We start from the raw sequence: 23,086 nt of genomic DNA, 5'->3' as shown, positions 1-23,086 counted from the left end.
CTGTCGCTGTTTGCTTCACAGCATGCTTTAATCGCCAAAGGTTAGGTTTAATGAAGTCTCCAGGTATTAAAATTCCTTCTTATTTTAAAGTGTATTACAAAAATGTAAACATAAGCTTAGAATTTTAACTAAATTGCACTTCTTCAACGAATGAAGGAACGGAATGCAGAGGTTTTATTTTTCTGTTGTGTTTTGTTGTGGCTAATCTTCAGGCAGCTGCGGGCTTCCATGTTATTAGCTCCAAATTAGCAAGGTTACAGAGTGGTGCATTTTAATTAGCTGCTTGGTTAAAAACAAGCTAACTGGGAAACTTAGCTAAGTTTCTGAACTTTACCATAGATTTCTTTCCCAAAGCAACAGCAAAGTGCTTCCTATTTTACAGTTACAAAGAGAATTCTTTGAATACTGGACTTCCCTGACTGTCATTCTGAAACTGGGGGGAGAAGAGACAGCAAAGATTACTGCATTTTTAAGCATGTAAAAGCTGTGACTTTTTGAGTAGAAGATCTGAAATACTTTTCAGAGTAACCAGAGTCCATTTTTTCCAGAATTTCCAAATGATTTTGAGGCTGAGAACTTAAAAATCCGCATTTCCAGTCATTTCCTTGGTTTCCTTGCTTCTCAGCTCCTGACTTCTTATTGGAGTTACCAGACATACTTAGGAGTATGGGAAGTGTGACTGACAGGGGAATTCAGAGCTTGGGAGCAAAAACGGCCAGGCAGCAGCTGCCGTGGAAAGGACAGTGCAGGTGCCAGTGGCTCTGGAGGAGAAATCAGGCCTTTCCACAGCCCAGATCCTGAGTCTCGGGTAGGGCTGGAGTTTCCAGGTCTGCCTGTTTTCCATGATTGCAGCAAGACCCTGGAGGTCCTAAGATGCCTTGTATTGGAGTAGATTACATGACCCTGGAAATTGTGGCTGGTCAGCAATCCATTGGACTAGCTGAGGCAAAAGTTGGGTCACGTAGGAAGTTCACCAAAATGACTGCTTTTCTGTGGCACATTTCTGAGTTGTCATTTTCAGCTGAAAGTTCGTGAACTACCAAATTTATAGTCAAATCTTCTTAGAGCCATTTACAAAACTGCTGTTGGAAGCATCATTTGAAGATACTTCGAGCTAAGTTACCACTGTGTGCATTTGGAAAGGACATTTGACTGAAAATTAGCTGAATGCATAATACCATATCTTTGTTTTCCTTGTTTGTGCACAGCATTTGGGATCCAGGGTAAGTTTAAATGCATTACTATATGTAGCCATAGGATATAAAACCCAGTAGTTATGCAGGTCAATAGTTTTCAGGCAAGCTCAATATGCCTATTACTAGTAGACTATGCAGGAATGAATATCTGGTCCTGTGGAATTGATTGTCTTTTCTTATTTATAGCACAAATTCACACTGAGAGATGACTCGGGGGATAGCTGACTGTGAACCTACGGAACATTGCCTTAAATACTTTTCCCAGTACTACTTCTATGCATGCAGTTGCTGATAGGGTCTTGCAGGCAGCCGGCAGTGAAGAGAAGAGACGAGAAGTGGTCTGAAGGACTCAGTGTCTGTGGGGAAGGCTGTCTGCAGATGGATGAGGAAGTGAGAGTAGATAGCTTTTCTCAAATGTTGGTTGCTGCCTTTGTACTTCTCGTTACTTCTTATTTTATTACTTTTATCACTTATTCTTGCTTTTTAATGATACTGCTTTAATAAATGATAGTGTTACAAGATTGATAAGGCAGCTTGCTGTTCTGAGGTTCAGCAGTGTATTGCACTCAGGTGAGAAGTGGCCGAATATTCCCTTTAAAGCTGTCAGAAAAGGGGAGAGGATCCTGCAGTAGAATTATGGAGATGGAACAGAAGGACTTTAGGTCTGGATGGACAAGGAGAAGGTTTTGTTTGGTGTTTTGTCTAAGATTTATGCCGAAAATTAAAGCTGTACTATGGAAGAGATTTAGGTGGAACAGAGAGGCTTTCTGGGCTGGGGAAGCAGGCCAACTGTGCACGTTTTCTCTTCAAGAATAGCATTTAGCAGGATGCAGAAGGAGTCAGCTTTTCTTCTGTCACTAACACCATTTCACATGCACTGCAATGACATACAGGAGCTGTGAGTGTACAGACAGGGAACCAAGCATCTTTTTCTCCTTTCTTTGAAAGCAAATCTCTGCCTAAAAGATTACATTTGTTGTTGTTGTTATTTTCTGCCTCAAATAAATTCTGAGCTGTGTTTGCACATTTGGTCACTGCCATAGTATTCCAAGTCTTGCAGTCTTTTGTAAGTAGTTTATTTTGTGCTTTTCAAAGGCCCCACCATAGTGGTATGCTAAAGCATGCTTGTCCAGAGCAAAGCATAAAAAGCAACCCAAAAGTGGGTGTTAGGAAGTTACTGCAGCATGTCTGCAGACAGACAGTGTCCAGAGTTTTAAGATATGTAGACACTTGAAGATGCAGGGAGGCATCTAGTACAGAGCTGAACTCTGAAATCAGTGGCAGGGCACAAACAAGGGTGTAGGCACTGGAGGTGCACATCCTTTCAGGAGTGAGACTTCCATTCCAAACCAATAAACACAGGATACAGCCAGGCTCCTGAAAATCAGGGAGAGTCTTCTCCTAAACACATCACTTAGGCCCTTGGGCAGGAGAAGGAAGAAGTGCTAGGCATGCAGAAAGAAGGACGGGAGAGATTTTCTAAAATTCAGGCCATTTGTAACAGGAAAAAAAAAAAAAGAACTAAGAAGTGCATTGGTTTTGAATTACATTAGAGCTGTTCCTTGGCAGGGCTGTGTGCCTCTTTTAAAAAGGCCACAGACCTTGGGATCAGCCAACCCCCTACTGTTACCTCTCTCTGCTGGAAAGGGTCATGTATTGAATAGGGATGGGCTTCTGAAGTCAATACTCAAGCAGTGGAATTGAAAGAAAGATGCTTTTAAAAGCATTGGTCCAGTGTGAGCTGAGGAGCTGTGTGGTTTCATGCTGTGCTTATGTTTGAGTATTGAGAAATAAAACTGCCTTTAAAGAGACTTGGATGTGTCACAGAGCCTTTCAGAAGCTGAGGAAGCAAGTCTGCTCTCTCACAGGCAAACAAGCAGCTGCACCTCTTGGTAGATAATTTGCTCAATGACTGATGAAAAAACACTGTCCAGCTGAGTGTTAACATTTGACTGAAATGTTGTTATTTTTTTTTTTAAATAGAAAAGCTACACAATGTGGACCCAGTCTAGGAGAAATTCTTGGTGGAATCTCTCCTGTGGAAATCAGGGGAGGACCTGTTCATATGGTAGACTTCATGCTTGGGCATTTAAGAGCTACGAACTTCTCTTGAATGGTCACTACTTAATTTTAAAAAGGGATTTGGGCTGTTGAACTCTCTTTGCTGAAATAAGTTTGCGTTTTTGGGTGGGAAGAAACAATCTAATTCACTCATTCAGACAAGAGTCTTTTATCGAAAGTGAAGCAAAGCTGTGTGGTAAAAGGTTGTTTAAAGTGTTGAACTGCTTTACTAGTTAAAAGAAGGGTGTTAAAAGAGTGGGAGGGATGTCAGGGAGCAAAGCAGAGAGAGGGAACCCAATTTCCTACTGAGACACCATGGATGTGGTATTATTGGTCATACTTGTGAGAGATAAGGAAACTATTAAAGGCATGTGACACATGGGGATTTTCATCAGCAGAAAAGGACACAGCAGCCCTTGCTAGGAAGTCAGCAATGCAACTGTTGCCTACAGAGGAGTCTTCTGAGTTAGATACGGATCGAATACCGTACTGTAGTGCAGTGCCCATCTAGCATGAATTTAACCCCCGTAACATTTTCTGTCCCAAGTTCTTGGCTTTCCTATAACCTTTTGGCTGCCGCAGAAGGATCATACAATCAATCTGATTATTCTTGTTTGTCGTATTTCACGGTCTGGGATACAAGGAAGTAGGTTTAAGGCAATATCGTCTGTACATGATGGTGCTGTCTCCTTTACACAAATCTCTTTCACTGATCAAAAGATTTTCGTGTTCTGTTAGACTGTCTGATAAATGGAAATCTATGCTGTTCAGATGCAAAGCTGAACAGAGAACAGGGTGATGAATAAGAGCCCTTGAATTTCTGAGATGAATTTCCTTTACATCTAATAAAAAAAGGTATTATGACATTTCTTTATTAAACCGCATCTAATTTGGTATTTCCTATATTTATTAAGAGCTTTACTGAAAAATTCCTTGTTTGAGATTCATTTTCAGGAAAGCCACAAATCTGAAAAATCATCTGTAAACATTGTCTTCAAATGTCATTATTACTGTCACTGCATGAGTGAAAAAATGTTTTTTGTTTGTTTTTTCCCTGTGTTTTAGTTAGGTTCCAAGCTGGTTCCCATACAAGTAGTTCCAGATGCTTGCTTTGTTCTCCTTAAATAGCCCTTAACAATTCTTGCAAACTGCATTAAGCCTTTGCTGAAGAGCACTGTGACTTTGTGTTGCTAACCACTAATTTCTAGTGCACAAAATCTCAACTCTAGATATTACTGTGTTGCACCAGATGTCCTGTAATTTCTTCCTGAGGCTTTCCCTAAGCTAACTGGCTGGTTTTGGTCGTTTGGTTGGTTTCCTTTGCAGAGTTAGCGAGCTTAGGAAAGGGCCTTACAATATTTCCTCATGACTTCCATGTGTCCCCCTGCTATTTCTCTTAGTGTTTTCTGACCTTCACAGCTGATCATAAAAGGCTTTCATAATTTTACGGTCATTTCTGATCCTTTTTCCAGTTCTGCACTTTGTGTCTAAATGCAGTGATTGTGACTGTCAGTTTCTGATTAATGGTTTCTAAAGCCAGGGATTGTGCTGTCAGACAGGTTGAATCTGATTTATGAAAACTTCAGCTACAGAGAGAAGACATAATAATAATTGGCTTTCGTAGCTCCTCATCAATTGCTTCATTTCTTAAGATTAACTTCTGCGGGAAATCATGTCAGCAAAACTGTCTGGCTCTCCTGGTTTAGAGACTTTTTTATGTGTTCAAATATTTCTTCCCATCTGACCACTTCTTTGAGTCATAAAGTATCATTGTCCTCACATTATGGATACTTTAGATTAAGGAGTCTGTAAATGACTTATATTCCACCTACCTAAAGGACTACGTTTCTCTTTTTTTTGCAGTCCTGTCACTCTACAGTGAATTGAGTGGGGCTGGGAGGACTCTCGCATGCTAATAAGTGAAGAGGCTGCACTTCTACGTGCAATCCGTGTGAGAGCATGTGCTGAAAAGGAGATTCAGAAGAGTAAAGAACAGTTTCTCTTGACAGGAAAAAAAAAAAAGGAGAAAAAAGGAGAAGCAGGAATGTGAATATTGCAGTGTAATAACAAGGTTAGGATGAAAGGATCAACTAAAGGAAGGGATGTTTCAAAGGAGTAAAGACAAATCAGCATCAGTTACAGAGTGAGCAGCTACTCCTGAAAGATCAGTTGACAAAGACTGATTGAAATGTAGAGAGCTTTCCAAAGACAAAATACAGTTAGTCCCTGTCCACTTTTTTATCCTACAAGGCCATGACCTCAGGGCAGTCAAAGTCAAGGACAGGACTGTTGTCTGTTCAGTTGGTCTGTGGGCCTAACCAAGCATGACTCCCTCGTTCCTGTGCCAATACATTTTTTACTAATTTTCTGCATGAAATCCTAACCTGAGGCAGGGCATCCAGTCTGCTTCTCCTTCTGCAGCTACCACTCCCACATCTCGTTCTCTGTTCTGTCTGTTCTTTTGGTCAGCTCATTTTCGTCACAATTAAGCCTTTCCATGTCCTGATTAAGTTATTGTCAGTTACTTCAGTTCTGTCCTAGTCTTCATTGAATCCTGATCTTCATAGATTTGCAACCCTGCTTTTAATATTTCTTTTGCTTCTATAGAAACAGTAAAGTTAATTAATGTCTTACTGGACTCCTTTTCGTACCATCAGTGAGTGGGAATTTCCACTCCTGCTGGCTAGTAGAGCAGAAAATAGCACTTTACAGCTGATATTAATTATTCATTTTTCTAAGAAGGGAGAAAGTGCATCCCTGCAGCAACCTGGACAGAAGTTCTTTCCTTCAAATGACAGCACAAAAAAAATAAACATTTTTCGTTGCTTCCTCTTTTAACAATCATTCCTTTACTGAGTCATACCTATAGTCCTCACATTTCAGTCAAGAGATAATTTTTGTACCAGAAGTGTCCAACAGCCAGAATGATTCAAGTAAGTAGATTTCCCCATGCAGGCACCTACAACACTTACTTTAATTCTGTCCCAAGACATCTCCAGCAGAACGTGTGTTTGTGTAGTGAACAGTGAAGCAGGGGAGAAGCAGGCTGCGGCACTAGAAATAATATCTCTCATCACCCTGCACTAGCTATCCTGTGCTCATCCTTTTTTCCCCTGCCTTTTGGAAGCAATTGATCTGCCTGACCTTCCCAGAAATACAACCTGACGAAAAAAGTTCCCCGGAGATACTCACCCAGTGTCATTGGCACCTCCTCTGGCCCATACTTACTTTGTGTGCAGCCTGGCAGATGAGTTGTTTCCCAGCTAAGAGTTGCTCTGAGCTGAAGGACAGGGGTGTTGTACCTAGACAGGCCGTGTTAGAGTATGACCTGGAGTAACAATGCATGGGGTAAATCACTCTTTTCCGTATAGATCTGGACCAGAACTTTGGGTTCTGTCTCCTGCAACGTGCTTTCCTTTTCCCCTGCTTCTGCAGTAGGCCCTGGCTCTCCTGCTCCTGGGGACATGGCCGTATGCAGTCGGACACTGACATCTCCAAGGGAGGTGTATTTTTTGGTATGATTCAAGGTACTCAGCATAATCTGCTGGCGTAAATATGTATTTTAACATTGCTTCCTATCTGCTTGAAGTCAGTCATGTTTACCATGAGACTTACTTAGCAACCTTATCAGATCTCTAGTCAGTTATAGTTTTACTTTTAAGGCATTCATTTCAAAAAAAAAAGATCTGCTTTTTTTAGAACAGTATTTTTTCTGGTGTACTGTCTTTTGCTGTAATTCACTGAAGTAGGTTGGCACAAAAGCAAAATGCAAGATGCATTTTTGGAAATACGTGTCTTTAATTCTTCAGACACAAGGAGTTCTAAGTGCTTCATCATTTAGTTCCTTCAAATAATCTTTATTTGAAATAGCTTTAATAATGAATAAGTTGTAAATTTTCAGGTTTGCTATCAGGAGGTTTTCTATGCCAGGTATTCCCTGTAAGTCAAAATAACATGTGTTTCTACCTCAGACACTGAATGTTATCTTTGAAAAAATCCCGGAAAATGAGAGTGGAGATGCCTGTCAAACTATTCAAGTTAATGTGCTGGACTGTGACACCATAGGCCAAACCAAGGAAAAGAGCCTTCAAGCTTTCCTGAATAAGAATGGCTTTCTCTACGGTCTTCAGATGGATGAAATTGGTCTTGGTAAGTGTGTCACTGTGTTATATTTTCAAAGACTTCACTGACAGAGGCTGGGCAGAGAATGGATTGAGAGCAGCCCTGAGGAGTAGGACCTGGGGGTGTTGGTTGATGAGAAGCTCAATGTGAGCTAGCAGTGTGCGCTTGCAGCCCAGAAAGTCAACCGTATCCTGGGCTGCATCAAAAGCAGTGTGGCCACCAGGGCAAGGGAGGTGATTGTCCCCCTCTGCTCTGCTCTCATGAGACCTCACCTGCAGTGCTGTGTTCAGCTTTGGGGCCCCCAGCACAAGAAGGACATGGAGCTGTTAGAATAAGTCCAGAGGAGGGTCACGAGGCTGATCAGAGGGCTGGAGCACCTCTGCTGTGTAGACAGGCTGAGGGAGTTGGGGTTGTTCAGCCTGGAGAAGGCTCCAGGGAGACCTGGCAGCGGCCTTCCAGTGCCTAAAGGGGGCCTACAGGAGAGCTGGGGAGGGACTCTGTGCCGGGGAGTGCAGTGATGGGACAATAGGTAATGGCTTTAAACTAAAAGAGGACAGATTTAGATGAGGTATAAGGAAGAAATTCTTCCCTCAGAGGGTGGCGAGGCCCTGGCACAGGCTGCCCAGAGAAGCTGTGGGTGCCCCATCCCTGGAGGTGCTCAAGGCCAGGCTGGATGGGGCTTTGGGCAGCCTGCTCTGGTGGGAGGTGTCCCTGCCCATGGCAGGGGGTTGGAACTAGGGGATCCTTAAGGTCCCTTCCAATCCAAACCACTCTGTGATTCTATGATATGTTTGTGAAGTTTTCTTTCTACGAATATCTGCATTTGGCTGTTTTTTTTATTTATTTATATAACTTTTAGCCAGAAAGGATCTATTATAAGGGATTTCCAGGGAAATACTAGATCATTTATGCTACCAGTTAGAACAGCAGAACTACATCTGCTTCGCTTCTGCAAGGAGTTCAGCATGCAGCTATCAGCAGACACGTTACCTTGTGTACCTTTCTCCTAGTCCCAGTGTGACCGTAATGCCAGGGCACACTTGTGCAAACGAATAGCATCGTTAGGTGAAAGCACCTCTGAAAACACTGTCTTGACCAACACAAAATGAAGGACCAGTAGCTTCCAAGAAGCCATCCAGGCCGTCACCCCAGAAGAGGAATCCGTAGTGTGGGATTGCAAAACCGCTCTTGTGTGAACTTGCACAGGGAGAGAGAAAAAACAGAGCTCAATTGGGAGCCAGTGGTACTAAAATAATTAGGTAGTTTTTTACAAGCATCTGTAAAGCAAGAATATGGTTGAGGTGTAATTGTTTTCTGTTGCTGTTGTACTGCAGAACTTGTGTCTGAGGAGCAGCAAAGAGAATTGTTAGACATTGATGGTTCCTCAGAGGTGTTGGAAGATGGGATAAGGAAGCTAAATACCATTGGTCATTACGAGGTAAGCATGAAAACCATACCAATGAGTTGAGAAGCAGTTCCCTCCCAACCCCTAAATGCTGACTGCACAGAAATATCATGATTGATCAAAATCATGAAGATACAGCTGAGCATCATCAACAGAAGGAAACAAATATGACAAACAACTTTCTTGCCAATGAGTCACATTTTCTGTTACTCTTCAGAGAGGTTTGCTTGTTGCAGGGTTTCTTGCAGAGAAACTGTTACTTCACGCAGTCATTCAGTTAACAGATCATCCGATTTCCAGCTATGGACACTACCTTAAGCCTCTTCTAGTCTTTGCTGCTGAGTTTTTGTCATGCCATGAGGAATTGTGCACCTTATCCCACCTTGTATTTTCTTCTCTGAACTTTTGTGAAAGATCATTGAGAGCCAAAATAAAACAACGACTAGGCTAAGTTTGATCTTTACTCTCTTGAAACCTTCTGCGTCACTCCTTCTCTTTTTGTCTCTTTCTGCTTCTATCTATTGTCACCCCTTATACCCTAGTTTTTCCCCTCCACTTCCAATTGCACCTGCAAACCAGTCCTTTCCAGTGCTGCAATTCTCTCTCCATCATTGCAGCTCCACACAGGGCCACGTCTAGTGGCAGAGCCCTTTTGGGAATAGCACAGTGCAAAATCATAGCAAGAAGCATAGGCTGTGTAAGGAATTTCCGCTGAAGCTAGACAAAATAGAGGGCGAGAAGCTGGGGTAAGATGTACAGGAGATGATTGGCCTTAGGTGATACGGTAGCTCACATTTTGATGCTTACAGATAAATTCTGGAAATGGAGTTAGTGTGCTGAGTGCTTTTAAATGAGCTTTCTGCATGCTTTCATGCACGTTGAAGTTGAAAGTCTGGCTCTTGGCACAAAACTCAATTTTTATTTATTTGAAAGTTTTGCTGCTAAATGTAGGTCTGTGCCATGCAACGTGGTATGGTGCTGAGAAGCCCTGAACAAGTTGCTGCCTGCATGAGCAAGTAGAGTGCCATCCACAGACAGGACCAAGGACTCCTAGCAGGACTGTTGGCAGCCTGAGAGAAGCACAAGGCTGCTCAGGTTTGAAGCAAGCCCCTTTGGAGTCACTTTACAGTTTTCTCTAGGAGGTTGTTCCCCTCCTTACATTGTAGGGAGGCAGAGGTGAACTCAGATGTCCCGAATCCTAATCCAGTGTCCTAAATACAGTCTCCTCTGTGCCTCTCTTGAATCTTATCTGTATGGCGTGGAACTTCCCTCCACTCCGTAAAGATTTTGTACAAATTAGGACATTGCAGTGTTGCAATAAGTGTCTGTGCAGCAAAGGTCATCGTAGATTTGAATCTGGATAGATATCTGAACTTCTGTCTAATGTGATGGTACCGATACTGCCAGCCCCTTTAGTCCAGGTGCTCCTTAACTTTCCATGGCAGCTTTTTGCACTTCTGAGCTCGTGGTGCGCTAAGGCTCGTGGGTGCCACACCTCGCGGCAGATGCGTCTGCTCCACTTGGTCACCGCCATCCCTGGGTATCTTGGTCCCAGACCTTGTTTTCATCTGTGGTTTCTGCAGGCAGATGCGTGCTAGATAGGAGGTTCAGTTGTTTTTGCAAGCTGTAACTATACTAATTATAGCTTAGCAGCTGCCTTATGGAAATTGTGCTGGGTATCTGGTAGATATTTTAGTCCATTTTTTTGACCCTGACAAAGCTGTATATTTTAGGCAGAAGCTCAGAGGCATTTTAGTCAGCGGCTTGGTGGCAGGTATCAGCAATTAGCATATCCAGTTTGTTCTCTTGTATGCATAGTAATGCAAAAAGGGATGTAAAGATGTCTAGTTATCAAGCAAAGCAAGAAAAGGAAACCTGCATACACAGTGTGAGCTTAGTAACATTGCCTGAGGAACTCCAGCTTACATTTCAACAGGACCTAGAGTTTTGTGGCAAGCCTGATTTTTTCTTTTTGCTTGCCAGCCTTAAACACTCAAAACTAACCAAGTATCTGGAACTGGGAAGTAACATCATGTCTTTTTAAGATAGTCAAGCATGAGGGCTGCATTGTAAAGGTGCCAGACTCACCAGCTACTCTTGAAAAAGCAGACTTCATTCCTACAGTAAATCTAAAAATGTACAAATAGGGGATGTTTGCATTTTGTGTGTTTTTTTTCTGAAGGGAGAGAAATCCACTACACCCTTCTTAAGACCTTTATGTGTTTCTTTATGCTCCTTTTGCTCTAAGTCTGTGCTCTTAATAGGGATATTGACATGATTATCTATGAGGTCTGCACCATTGTTTACATGAGAGTAACCACAAGTCTCGACAAGAAAGCTGACGATTATCATAATATCTTACTTCCCATGCAAGAAGTGAGCTGGAGAGCCACTTTTAGATCTGCTGTCCAAGTAAAAACATTTTGAGGTGCCCATAGGAGCAACCTACCAGAAAAAGTGATTTAGGTAGTTAGACCCCAAAAGAAGGGCTTATGTTGTTTTTTTGTAGACAACACTGAAAGGAACAGCAAGTATGGATGCTGCAGCAGTGATAGAGAAGGGAAAGCATAATTGTATTCAGTACTAAAAGCAGCACTTGTCCCAGAATAAAACCTGAAGTGGGGCTTGAATCGTGGTTGTGCTGCAGCAGGGCCCCCAGCACCCAGAGGGAAGCACAGTTCTCCCCGAGCCCGGCCTTTCTCCTGGGGACAGGAGCTGGTATCTCAGCATTGGGCGGCTCTCCTGCTCTTCGGGGAGGCAGCACGTTGCCCGTGACACTCGGGGAGGGGGCAGGCTGTTGTGCAGCCCTGTTCCTGTTCACCTGTCTTCAGGGAGGAGCAGGAGGACTCTTGGTCTCTCTGGGTGCTTGTGTCACACCACGAGATAGCCTTAGAACATATCCGCACTTGCAGCTGGGTTTTAAAGTGCTCTGTGTTATCTGGAAGAGCTCTGAGACTCTGTGTGACAAATGGAAACCCTGCAAAATATAAGGCTTATAAAATACACTTGCTCCTGGAAAGTAAATCCAATGTAAGTGCAGATTTCTTTGGCATAAGACACAGCGTTTGATAGAGTATCTTAATGTTTAAACTGGTTTCTAACACTGGGCTGGCTGCCAAGGTTTAAAAAATACTTAAATTATTTTGGCAGACATCCCTTCCTAGAACTGGCCAGTTGTTTTTGTAATTATAGAGGGAAGTATACTAGCACTTGGCAAAACCCAACGTGTGATGGCAGAGCAGTGGTGTAGCTCTCAGCAGGAGCTGTTTTGGACTTTTCTTTGACAATAAAAGCATGACTTGCCTCTTTCTTTCAAAGATAGTGGTTTCTATCCTGGCAGCCCTATAAATTCAGGCAAGGAGGGGGAAGATTTTTCCTAGAAATCACAAGGTAACTAGGTATGGATTTTGACCTTATGGTCCATGGGTCATAAATATTTTGGTCACTTTGGGAACTGAGGTTTGAAAATAGCTCTTAGGGGAACTGGGCTAGATCCTAACCATGACCTACTTCAGCAAGATATGTTTGGTTTTGCTTTCAGATTTCAAATGGAGCAACCATAAAAGTCTTTAAAAAGAAGACAAACACTCGATCAGGTAACAAAGGAACTGCGCTCTGTTTAATCTTGTGTGGGGAATGGGCTGGGGATGCCGAGTAGTGAGCTATGGCCAGTTGTATCTTGGGCAGCAAAAGTGGCACTTTAATATAACAGAGCCAAAAGAAGAGCCACGTTACCCTGGCTCTGCGCCTCTGGCAGGCACACTGGGCCTAGGAGGAGGCAAGAAGGCGAAGGAAAGAAGGGCAGAAGGACTTGCAGTCCTTGGTTACTGAGTGATTCAGGGTGTAAACTCGCAGGCAGGAAAAGAGAGCAGGGAAGATGACAAAAAGTGCTGACTGATAAGATCGGCACAGGAAACGTGCCCTGCTCCAGTGCCCTCCGCTGTGCATCAGCCCCAGGGGAGAAGCAGCACTCGCGGCGTGCGATTCACCTCGCCGTCAGAGCAGACATCTGCAGCGAGGAGAGATGTGGCCCCGGGGCGCGAGTCACGGGGCGGCACTGCCCTCGCCCTCGGCAAGAGCAGGGCTGTCTGTTCCCAGCCAGCTCTCCAGCCTGACCTCCGCCCGCAGAGTGCCCTTAACAGAGCCCAAACCACGCGGCCGTCCCCTCCGCTGCCCGTTGTCCTCCCCTCGGAGGAGCTGTGGTTTGCACCCGCCTCACCCAGCAGCAGATGATGACCATCAGCCGTCCAAGTTGGCACACGGGGGGGGGAGCTGGGGCCTCTGCATTTCTGAGGCTTCCCCCACACTGCGGGCAAGAAAGTGTGACACCGAGCCTGCTCGCTCAGCATCCTGACACGCACCGTGGTGCACAGCACAGTTCGCAGGCTCGTAGCTGTGTGTTTTGTTAATGCCTGTTTGCTTTCTGTTGTTTAGGTGTGGACTACTCTGACGAACACTGCCATTTGGTGAGTTCAGTCCTCACGCTGTTACGCGGTAGATTTAATGCTGGCCTGTGTTTGTGTCTGTGTCACCTCTAATCTCTTCGTTGACAGATTTTACCAGACTCTGAAGCCAACAAAGACGTGAAAGGAGCGGGTCACAAAGGAAAGCAGAAATTCAAAGTGAAAGAAATGTATCTGACAAAGCTCCTGTCGACCAAGGTGAGCTGGGAAGGTCTTTTCTGTGGGGGGGGGGGGGGGGGGGGGGCTGGTGTCAGGCTTGGCTAATTTGGCACAATGGAAACAGAATTTTAAGCAGAAATTATGCAAGCTTTCTGTATGTATATCAAATGTTAAATAAAAAACCTGTGAAAGTCACCCTGCTAACTACAGTTTATAACCATTTGCAAAGATGACCACGTTTCAGGTTTTCTAAAGCTCAAGTACTACAATACTCCATTATTCACAGTCTCCATCTCCTCAGTAAGCACAACCTTTTTTTTTTTTTTAATAAGGTTAAATAAAAAAAAATTAGTCATTGGGGTTATTGAATGTGAGTTTTGCAACTGAGCTCCACAGAGGAAAAACAGTCCCTGCTGTAGAAACAGCTTTCAGTCAACATTTTCCTTGCTTTCTGGTGGAGTTTTCCCAGCTTAAAGACAACTCCCAAGGCCTGAGTTTCAGCAAATACTGCCCATGAAATCAAATAATCTTTTAGGGTCTCAAATGAAATCTCCAAAATAAGTAGATGAATTTTAAAAACAAGGCCCTTAGCATTTGTAATACAGTTACCTAATTTATACAGTACCCATTACTTAGGAGTAAGCCGTGCTCGCTCCCTCCAGTAATGTCATCTGGTTTCTGACTTACTCAGATGGGATATAAAACTCTTTGCAACAGCATATTACTTACAGTATTAATCAGTGCACAACACTGAGAGCTGGGCAATGCAAGACGCCTGAAGGGATAATGATTATGACCTTCTTGCATTTAAAAATCTATCAGTCATTATTTAATTAGATTGTTGATAGCTTCTGAAGTAATTCGGGACGCTACTCAAAGTGAGAGTGAAGACTGGTCACTTCTCATTAGCCATGGAAACTACCGTAAGCCCTCAGGAATTGCTGGGGAAAAACCATTAATATCTTACAGTGGAAGTCTGAAGTACCGAAGAAAAGATCAGCCTCGTAGGAAGCAGTCCTTTAGAGGGCTTTAAATGAATCAGCTTTCTCCAAAGTAAGATAGTGCTCTGAACAACAGTGTTGTGAAATTCTTTGCTGTGAAATTCTGCCTGTGATGAGCCAGGCACTGAAGGAAATTGCATTAAATCTCTTTGCCTCTTTCTATCACATAGACATGCACACAGACACAATGAAACGAACAGGACAGTAACACGTCAAGGCCCTGCGATACACTTAAATCCTTCTTGTTAAATCCTTCTTCAGTGTCTGGAGAGCTGATGTCTTCCATTCGGGAAACTCAGCAAGTGATTCCCTCCACACACAATTTGTCACAACATTTCTCACAATTCTCCGGTCAGCAACGTGGAAGTGATATGTGAAAGCAGCTCGTTATGGTGTGTTTGTAGTTTCAATTTTGTTACTGTCTGTCTTGTTTCCAGTACCCTGTGGCCTAGATTTTTGCCACAAGCATATTGCAGTTTGTGTGTGTGGTTCCCCAGGAGCACATTCAGCTCTCTGAGACAACAAATATTGTTCTTTTCTTGTGTAACAGTAGCATTGCTCATTTTCTTTACTTTTCAGGTTGCGATTCATTCAGTTGTTGAAAATCTCTTCAGGAGCATTTGGAGTTTACCCAACAGTAAAGCACCTGTTGCCATCAAGTACTTTTTTGACTTTCTGGATGCCCAGGCTGAGAGCAGAAAAATCACTGACCCCGATGTGGTTCATATCTGGAAAACCAACAGGTACATCCGTGTGATGGGCACAGGAGTGCACGCACTCTGCAAAAGCGTAGTTGCAGAGATGGAGCAGGTCGCCTGTAATCAGAAGAATAAGATTAGATTTTGTTATGTCAGGGTGAAGGTGTGGTTTGGCCCTGTCGGTCCCCATAGTTTTAGTACATCAATTAGGTACTGATAAAAACCACTCCAGGACTTTGGAGTCTGCACACTGACTTGAGATTCAGAAAGAAGTGCCTGCAGGTTGAGAGCGCTGTTTGAGGATGGAGGGGTGAGCGACTGATGCGTGTGCTCCGTAGCCTTTGTTCCATGACCTCTCTTCTAACATGAATAAGCAGCACAAAATGTGCTCCTTTTCATGAGCACAGTGCAATTAAACTGCTATTCTAAAGCAGTTGTGCGGCCTCAGCGGTTAATTTTAAAGATGTTTGTTCTTTCCCTGTCTAGTCTTCCTCTGCGCTTCTGGGTGAACATACTGAAGAATCCCCAGTTTGTCTTTGATATTAAGAAGACTTCACATATAGATGGCTGCCTGTCTGTAATTGCACAAGCTTTCATGGATGCCTTTTCTCTAGCAGAACAGACGATGGGGAAGGTAATGCTGCCTTTCATGTATTTTGCTAACTTGTCAATCACTTTTTCAACTGATTTGGGGGATGGAGTCCTGGATCTGCTGAAGCTGAAGGCAAAACTGACGGTGGCTTCATTAAGTTGGGTTTCCATTCCTTGTTGCTGCATCACACGAGACTTTAAAGAATTCATTGGAGTAGACGGATACACCTACTAAAATGCCATACTTATGATTAACTGCTGCTTATCTTCTCTGCAGTTAGTTTCTGTGCAGTGTATAGAATATGCGGAAGAGGGTGGAAACAGTAAAATTTTAAATCAAGTTTTTAACAGTTTTCAAACAGAGGTCTTAACAGTGTTATCATTATTTAATAAGTAGTCCAGACTTTGCCTGCCAGACACAGATGTGCAGAAAACACAAGTAGTAAGCTACTGGGATCTGTGTGAATACTTGAAAGAGCTCCAAAGTTTTAAACAATTCCTTTAATCTATATTAGTTACACCTTCTTTATATCCAGAATTATTTGCCGGAGGAGCAGGTCCAGAAATCTTAAATTCAGAAGTTCTTTAGTATAATATCCAGAACCCTGGAGATCAGAAATAATTCATTTTTCCTGTGGATATACTCATTTCCCTTGGACCAAAGGAGGCAGTATGTGCTCAGGCTCATGGTACCAAGAAAAAAAGGCTAGAGATTTTTCAGTCTAAAATCTTATATAGAAAAACGGAGTAATTTCCCATGTGATCTGAAGCAACTGCTCTTCTGCTAAAGGTAAATAACAAATAATGTGCTTGTTTATCTTACTTCAGGAGTGAAGTGTCATGAATTAAAACTAATCACATCAGTTATTTGATGAAAACCTGCAAATGAGCGTGGTCTGTTAAGTTTCTGCACTTATGAAGTAGAAATGGATGTGTCAACCTGGATTGTGAAGTACTATTGATACAGCAGCTCCCGTTAGCCATTGGGAAAAAAGGGATGCTGAAATGTGATACTTTGTAACGCAGTTACCATCTTGTTAGATGTTAGTAAAATGTATTTACTTCCATGATTTTTAGCCTTTCATCTTAAAACATTCTTTAGCCACTTAGAAAACAAACATACTTAAAACCCTTTATCACATAGTGGAAACAGGAGTGACAAGGTATCACATGCTGGTGTCATTTATTCCCCAGAATTTAAAACTAGAGCAGTCACAGGAAACTACCAGCCCCCACTTTTACATTTTGAAAACATGGTTTCCAGGTGGGGCTTTAGCTCCTGCCACAGACATCAGCATTTTTTTTTCCTCAGCAGCCAAAAGCTGCCTGGTCAGTCAGTACTGACCTGGGTTGCTGAAGCCCTGAGGAAAAAAAAAAAAAAATCCCTTTGGCCGTGTATGCCTGGCAGTCAGCTCCCCACGCTGTTAAAGCCCTGAGAGGAGGGAATAGTAGGGACCAAAGTGTTTCAGGGGAACCTCTGCCAGCACAGTGTCTTGCAGGGCTCTCCGCTCTGTGACCCTGGGGGAACTTTCCACAGCTCTGCTGTATCCTGTATGTAAATAGCTCAAGCCCTTTGCTTCAGCTTTCACAATCTTTCAGGTCCAGACAGGGGTGGGGAGGAAGTTAGAAAGAAGTTTGTCTAAGGGACAAATCTTCAGCCCTCCCGATGCCACTGGAAATAATTACATGGCAACTGTCATGAGACACAATGCGCTATTACTGAAGGCTGTTCTTCATCTTTCTTTCATAACCTTGATTCCTTGCATGTAACCACTGCAAAGAGAAATGAGTCACACAGAGACACAATTAGATGCAATTAACTATGTGGAGGTGGAACCTCAGGAAAATCTGTGCTGCGAAAATTGACAAGGCTTCAAATATTTTCTTTTAAGGAAGCACCAACAAATAAACTTCTCTACGCTAAGGACATTCCGCTCTACAAGAAGGAGGTGAAAGCGTACTACAAAGCCATCAGGGATCTGCCCCAGCTGACCACTTCAGAGGTTGAAGAATTTCTAACTCAGGAATCTAAGGTGTGGTCGAAAAGTGGGAACTTCATTTGCCTTCCCATTACTTTTTTTAAAAAAGGAGAACCATCTGACCAGCGCTGTTTTCTGTTTTAGAAACATGAAAATGAATTTAATGAGGAAGTGGCCTTGATTGAAATCTACAGATACATAGTGAAGTATTATGATGAGGTAAGCACATCTGCAGTTCCTGCTTCCCCCCTGACATCCACTTGCCATCGCAGGATGAAAGCCGGGCTTGGCAGACAGAGCAGGGGCTGTCCTGTGACTTAGTGGGTGCCCACTCCAGAGGCAGCCGGCGGTGGTGCGCCGAGGCTGCGCTGCCCCTGAGCTGCGCAGGGCCCGAGCAGCGCGGCCACGGGGCTGCCCGAGTCCCCACCTCCCGCAGGGCTCACAGGCTGAGCCCTCGCTGTCGCCACTGGTTTTCGCACAGGCGATAGAAATGAAACTCCCTGAAGTTTTGGGGAAGTTCCTGTGTAGTCGACGCATCTCAGTTTGCAGTGTATCTGTTAATGCCTGTCACAACTCCTGCGCTTGCACTCTTTTTCCCTGGCTAATCAGAAACCTGATTAGACTCTAGCACCAGGGATCTCGCTTTAACAGTCAGTACAAACCCCTCAGTAGGGCACACTCGGCCTTGCAGTAAGACAAGTGCTGCTTTCCCATCACAGCCCTCTCATCCTCTGCTCCAATACGTTCCCTTAATGAAAAGAAGCTCTAGATTCCAGTCCCCGCTACTGCCAACAAAAGAGCCCTTCTCTCACCTGGATGCATTTAGTCACAGGCTGCCTCTAAGCTGCTTTGTGAGAAAATCCCTGCCCGCCGCTTTACCCTGGCAGGATTCTGCACGCCGTGATGCTCGGCAGCCTTAACAGGGGCCGCGTGTGCCCGCGCGGGGATGCAGATGAGAGCCGGCCACGTGTGCAGCCTGGGGGCCTCGTTACCGCTTCCAGCAGGCTGGCTGGGTCTCCCAGCAACGGGACCTTCTCCTCTTTCATCCCCAACAGCACAGCGTCAGCCCTCGCTGTAATCAGCCAGCTCTCAGTCACCTGTTAGCTAGCTTGATGCTTCTGATCTCTAATAGCTTGAACTATCTGGCTCCAGCATCAAACCTTTGCCTCTTAAAAGAATTTTAGAGTAATACTTGGAGAAGGACTGCGATTCATTAACCTCATTAAAATTGTTGACGCAGAAGAGTTCAGCATCCAGTCTAATCCTAATACCCCTTTTTGCTTTTTTGAAGGTAGCACTAGCTATGCTTGTCCCATCCTTAGAAAGACGTCCCTCCCTCCCCCTGCTCTTCCCTGCTCTGGCATTTGATGAGGAGCAGCTAAACCTCACTCGTTGTTTGCCGAGACCTCAGTCCCTTTGTAGAGTTGCCAGCAAAGAGTTCTCAGACACCAGTCGTGCTCCTTCCCATCACCTGATCCGCTGCCAAGTGGGTCAGCTGGAGAAGGAGAGGCAGTTCATTGCCCTGGGTTTGGAGGGCAGACGAAGAGAAATAAAAGATCGATTGCAAATCTGCTCAGGGGTGAAACTGGAGCAGTGGCCTTGCCTCACACTTTAATAGCTGAACATGTGTGGGGTTTGTTTTGGTTTTAGCTTGGCTCTGTCATTCTTCCCTCTGTGGAAGTGTTGCAAATCCTGTAATCATAATGACTTGAAACGGAAACTACCAAAATGAAGTGTTAAAGTCAGAAGAGAATGTTTACATACAGGCGGGCATTCGGATGGATTTTTCTGCCAGTAGTTGCTGGAATGCAGAAAAGCGGGCTTTAAAGAATTGCAAATCAAATAAGCACTAAGAAAATTACTCTCTTTTTTTTTTGCTAATTGTTAACAGATTGTCAGCAAACTCGAGCGAGAACGGGGGTTTGAAGAAGTCCAGAAACAGCTCCAGCAAGTAAAAGCCTTATTTGATGAGAAGAAAAAATGCAAATGGATTTGAGCAGAGCACTGACTCACAGCGTCACTGTGGGGAATTTTAAATAAGCGCTGCTGCTCCCAGAACAGTTTTGAATGACTACATGTACAGGGTTTGAAACATTTGGACACTCTTCTCCACTCGGACCATTCCAAGTACAATCTAAGTTTGGGAATGAAGTGTGTGCAGGGGTAGATACTCCGATGTGAGCGTGTGAAAGCGAAAGTGAGGCTGGCATCGGTGGGGGCCGGCACTGAGGTACCTGAACATGTACCTTTTTTGTTCAAAAAAATACTGCCTCAGTAAGCTTACTGCTTACTTAACAACAAGCTTGTAGGAGGTGCACAACGGACACTGCAAGTTCAGAGTCGCCCGCATTAAGTTGCTTAGCTCTGTTTTTAAGACAGAAAGCTGATGTTTTGCCACATCCTTTCAGCAGCCCTGGCTGTGAGGATGAGCTCCGGTGTCAGAATACAGGTCAGCTGCAGTTTCCTTCCTTCCAGACAAATGTAGGCTGGCTCCTGTTTGAATTAAAAAAAGCAGCACCCAAGTGACACTTAGGACAAGCTCGCTTAGCAGAAAAAGTGGGCCTGAGGTTTGAAGTACAAATGGCATGTGGCAGGACTTCTTTCTCCGAGTTTAAAAATTGCAAGGTGGAACCAACCACTGAGCAGGGGTGAGGCTTTTGGAGAAAGGAGCTGGACTGGCACCAGCCCGTGTTTACAGATCTACCTTTCCATCCTTACGTAAGCTGTGAAACGCGTGAGCAGCTTCACAGGTAAAACCCCCGTGCAGCTGCACTGCATCAGACCAGGCCGTGAGGATGGTGGCACAGACCCGTACTCAGGTGCACGAGGCACAGGCCCACGCGCCCGTGCTGCCCGGCCTGCCGTCCACGTGCAAGGGGCTTGCAAACCGAATGCCAGCAGTTTAGTTTAGTTTAGTTTAGTTTTCCAGATTGTCCAAACAAAAGCTTTGTCAAAAGAGGGTTAGTTTAATAACGTGTAAGAGCAGGAGGCCTGTGGTGATCCCTGGTCGATGTGTACGTGATATAGCTGGGGACTGGGGGGCAGGGAGGGGGGAACAGCCCTTGTTAGTCCCGCCGGGGCAGTTTTCTGAGGCTTGGCTGTTTTCAGAGCCAGGGGAGAATTGCGTCTGTGGCTGAAGTCAGCCCAGCTGAAACGCAGGTGTGTGGCCGTGCTGCTGCTGGTGCAGTGGCCGCGGTGCCGAGCCGCAGAGGAACAGCCGTGGTGCTGGCTCTGCTGCTGCACCAGCGCGCCCTCCCACCACCACCACCACAAGGCCGAAACATTTGGTTGCCACAGGCTCTGCTGCGACTGCTGTGGTGGCACGCACTAAGGCTGCAGCCCGCCCTTAGACTTGAGCCAGGGCTTTGGCAAGAAGCGTCTCGCGCACACCAGCCAGCGGAGGAGGCGGTGGGCTCTCGCCTCGTGTTCCCAAAGGGCCGCACCTGGGCAGCACAGGGGGCACCACTCAGCCGGCGCAGGTGGCCCACGCTTAGGGCAGGCAGCGTGTGCTGGGGCTGGGACGAGACAGCGATGCCTGAGCACGGCTCCCAGGCAGCCGAGCGCACAAAACATTTATTTCTGCGCAGCGCGGCCTTGGAGGAGCCCGGAGGCTGCAGCACAATACGGGGGCTGAATGGTTTTCTTGCACGCGCTACCAGGAGCTGGTACCAGGCACAAGGACAGCCAGCGCCAGGGAATGCTAACCAGGGTTTGGCAGAAGCAAGGGCGCCTGTTAACACGGAAAACAAAACAAAACAAAACAACACGTTGCCTACTGGTCTGCCCCCTCCCTACCATGTGATTGCACAACTTGTACCTCTTACATATCAGAGAGGGGAGCCACCAGCCCATACTGTGATGGCTTTTTAAAATTCAAGTCTTTTACTTGCTATTAAGTTTACACTTTATACTTGATGGAATGTATGGCTTTGTTCAGGAAGCTGCACTACAGTGTTGCAGTACTTTCAGCAGTTTACCTGGCACAATATAGTGTGATATAAATTTAGTTTTAATGGAAAACAAACAAACAAACAACCCTAACCTATCTTGCTCTCTGTCCTGAAGGAGCGGACCATGGCTTGAGCAGCACTTAAGCTTAGATTACCTGTACTTAAGGGCTTTGATTTTTAACATTCTTAACCTAAACTTTTAGAGCAGCATCGAACAAACAAACAAAAAAAGCACAGTAATTAACACAGAAGGACAGGTATAAGCAATTTACTCTTTCTGGTTAGACAGATGTCTCGAAGTTCAGTTCCATTTCAAGTGTTTGCTGGAAGTGCATTTGAAGGAAATGTGATCGTTTTGTTCAACAGTAATCTTCTGTACAGGCAGAAAAACAACCCAAATTTCTGCTTGAAAAGCTGTAAAATATAATCTGTTTGCGTGGGTCTGATCCTGTGAACCTCACTCTATGTGTTTTTATGATGAGAAAACAAAAATCAGTCCTATTCTGTATTTGTACTACTGCTTGTTTGCTACAATAGCGTTGATGATTTCTAGAGATTATGTGTTGAAGCAGGCCCTGTAGCCTTAGCCTACAGCCTGGAATAGGATTATTGCCTTTTATTCAAGCCTCCTAAACAGCTTCACTCTGTTCGTAACCCATTTGAAGTCATGCTGGGACTTTGTAACCCGTAAGGTGGATCTCACAAAGTGATGTGAAGTATAATTAAGTGATTGTAGCTCTTTTGGTAGGTTTGGGTCAGCACACAAAACATTGGCAGGCCTTCCATATTCGCAATTTGCTGTTATTTTGTTACACAGACAAAGCAACCAACCTGTGACTAAAGCTACCTTATGGCAACCCAACAATTCTAATCGCATTCTCTGAAATGAAAGCAAAATTCTTTAACTTATTTTTCACATGTTTACAGGCAAACTGCTATTGCAAACAGCATATTTTCTAACACTAGCTTACAGAGCATTATTTTGCAGTCATTTAGTTTAAAGTCAAATGCTACTAATGTGTAAAGTAATTCCTGTTGTACAGAAGTTAACCTGTTGTTTAAAATGAATGGTTTAAAAAAAGTGCAAATGACAAATACATGTTGGTGTTTGTATGGGTTTATCTAGAATAAAATGCCTTTGAAGGTTATTTTGATTAGTTTGTGTATTTAAAAATGGTTAAGAGAACAAAGAGCTTGTAGCCATGTTGAGGTTGTACGAGACGTGGCGTGTAAGACACTGATCGGCATCAGCTCGGAGGCACCACTAAGGTTCCAGCTCCGCAGAGGCTCCAAGGCACAGCCACATGGGCAAGCGCCGTGTTTTACAGCCACTTCAGTGACCCTGAAGTTGGGAAGTACGAAAAGGAAGGCCTGATGCAGCATCAGGTGATGCCGGGGGTGGGGAGTCACTGGCCTGAAACAGAGCAGCAGCCTCCCTGCGGGGCCTTGGGGCAGGAGGCA

General features: G+C 44.4%; 1 protein-coding gene across 1 annotated transcript in view; it reads left to right on the top strand.

The window, feature by feature from the left end:
• PLXNC1 (plexin C1) overlaps positions 1-21,695 on the top strand; it is a 70,521-nt gene extending 48,826 nt beyond the window's left edge. The window contains exons 22-31 of the mRNA XM_040557238.1: positions 7,229-7,406; positions 8,714-8,817; positions 12,326-12,380; positions 13,219-13,250; positions 13,338-13,445; positions 14,987-15,150; positions 15,592-15,739; positions 17,589-17,729; positions 17,820-17,894; positions 19,567-21,695. Coding sequence (XP_040413172.1) covers positions 7,229-7,406; positions 8,714-8,817; positions 12,326-12,380; positions 13,219-13,250; positions 13,338-13,445; positions 14,987-15,150; positions 15,592-15,739; positions 17,589-17,729; positions 17,820-17,894; positions 19,567-19,671 — 1,110 coding nt within the window. The 3' untranslated portion in view covers positions 19,672-21,695. The remainder of the gene's footprint in view (positions 1-7,228; positions 7,407-8,713; positions 8,818-12,325; positions 12,381-13,218; positions 13,251-13,337; positions 13,446-14,986; positions 15,151-15,591; positions 15,740-17,588; positions 17,730-17,819; positions 17,895-19,566) is intronic.
• Positions 21,696-23,086: the final 1,391 nt, after the last annotated feature.

The sequence above is a fragment of the Cygnus olor genome, chromosome 1, assembly GCF_009769625.2.
Source record: "Cygnus olor isolate bCygOlo1 chromosome 1, bCygOlo1.pri.v2, whole genome shotgun sequence".
Taxonomy (NCBI): Eukaryota; Metazoa; Chordata; class Aves; order Anseriformes; family Anatidae; genus Cygnus; species Cygnus olor.
Note: the sequence above shows the minus strand (reverse complement) of the source record. Positions and strands in the feature narration are given on the sequence as shown.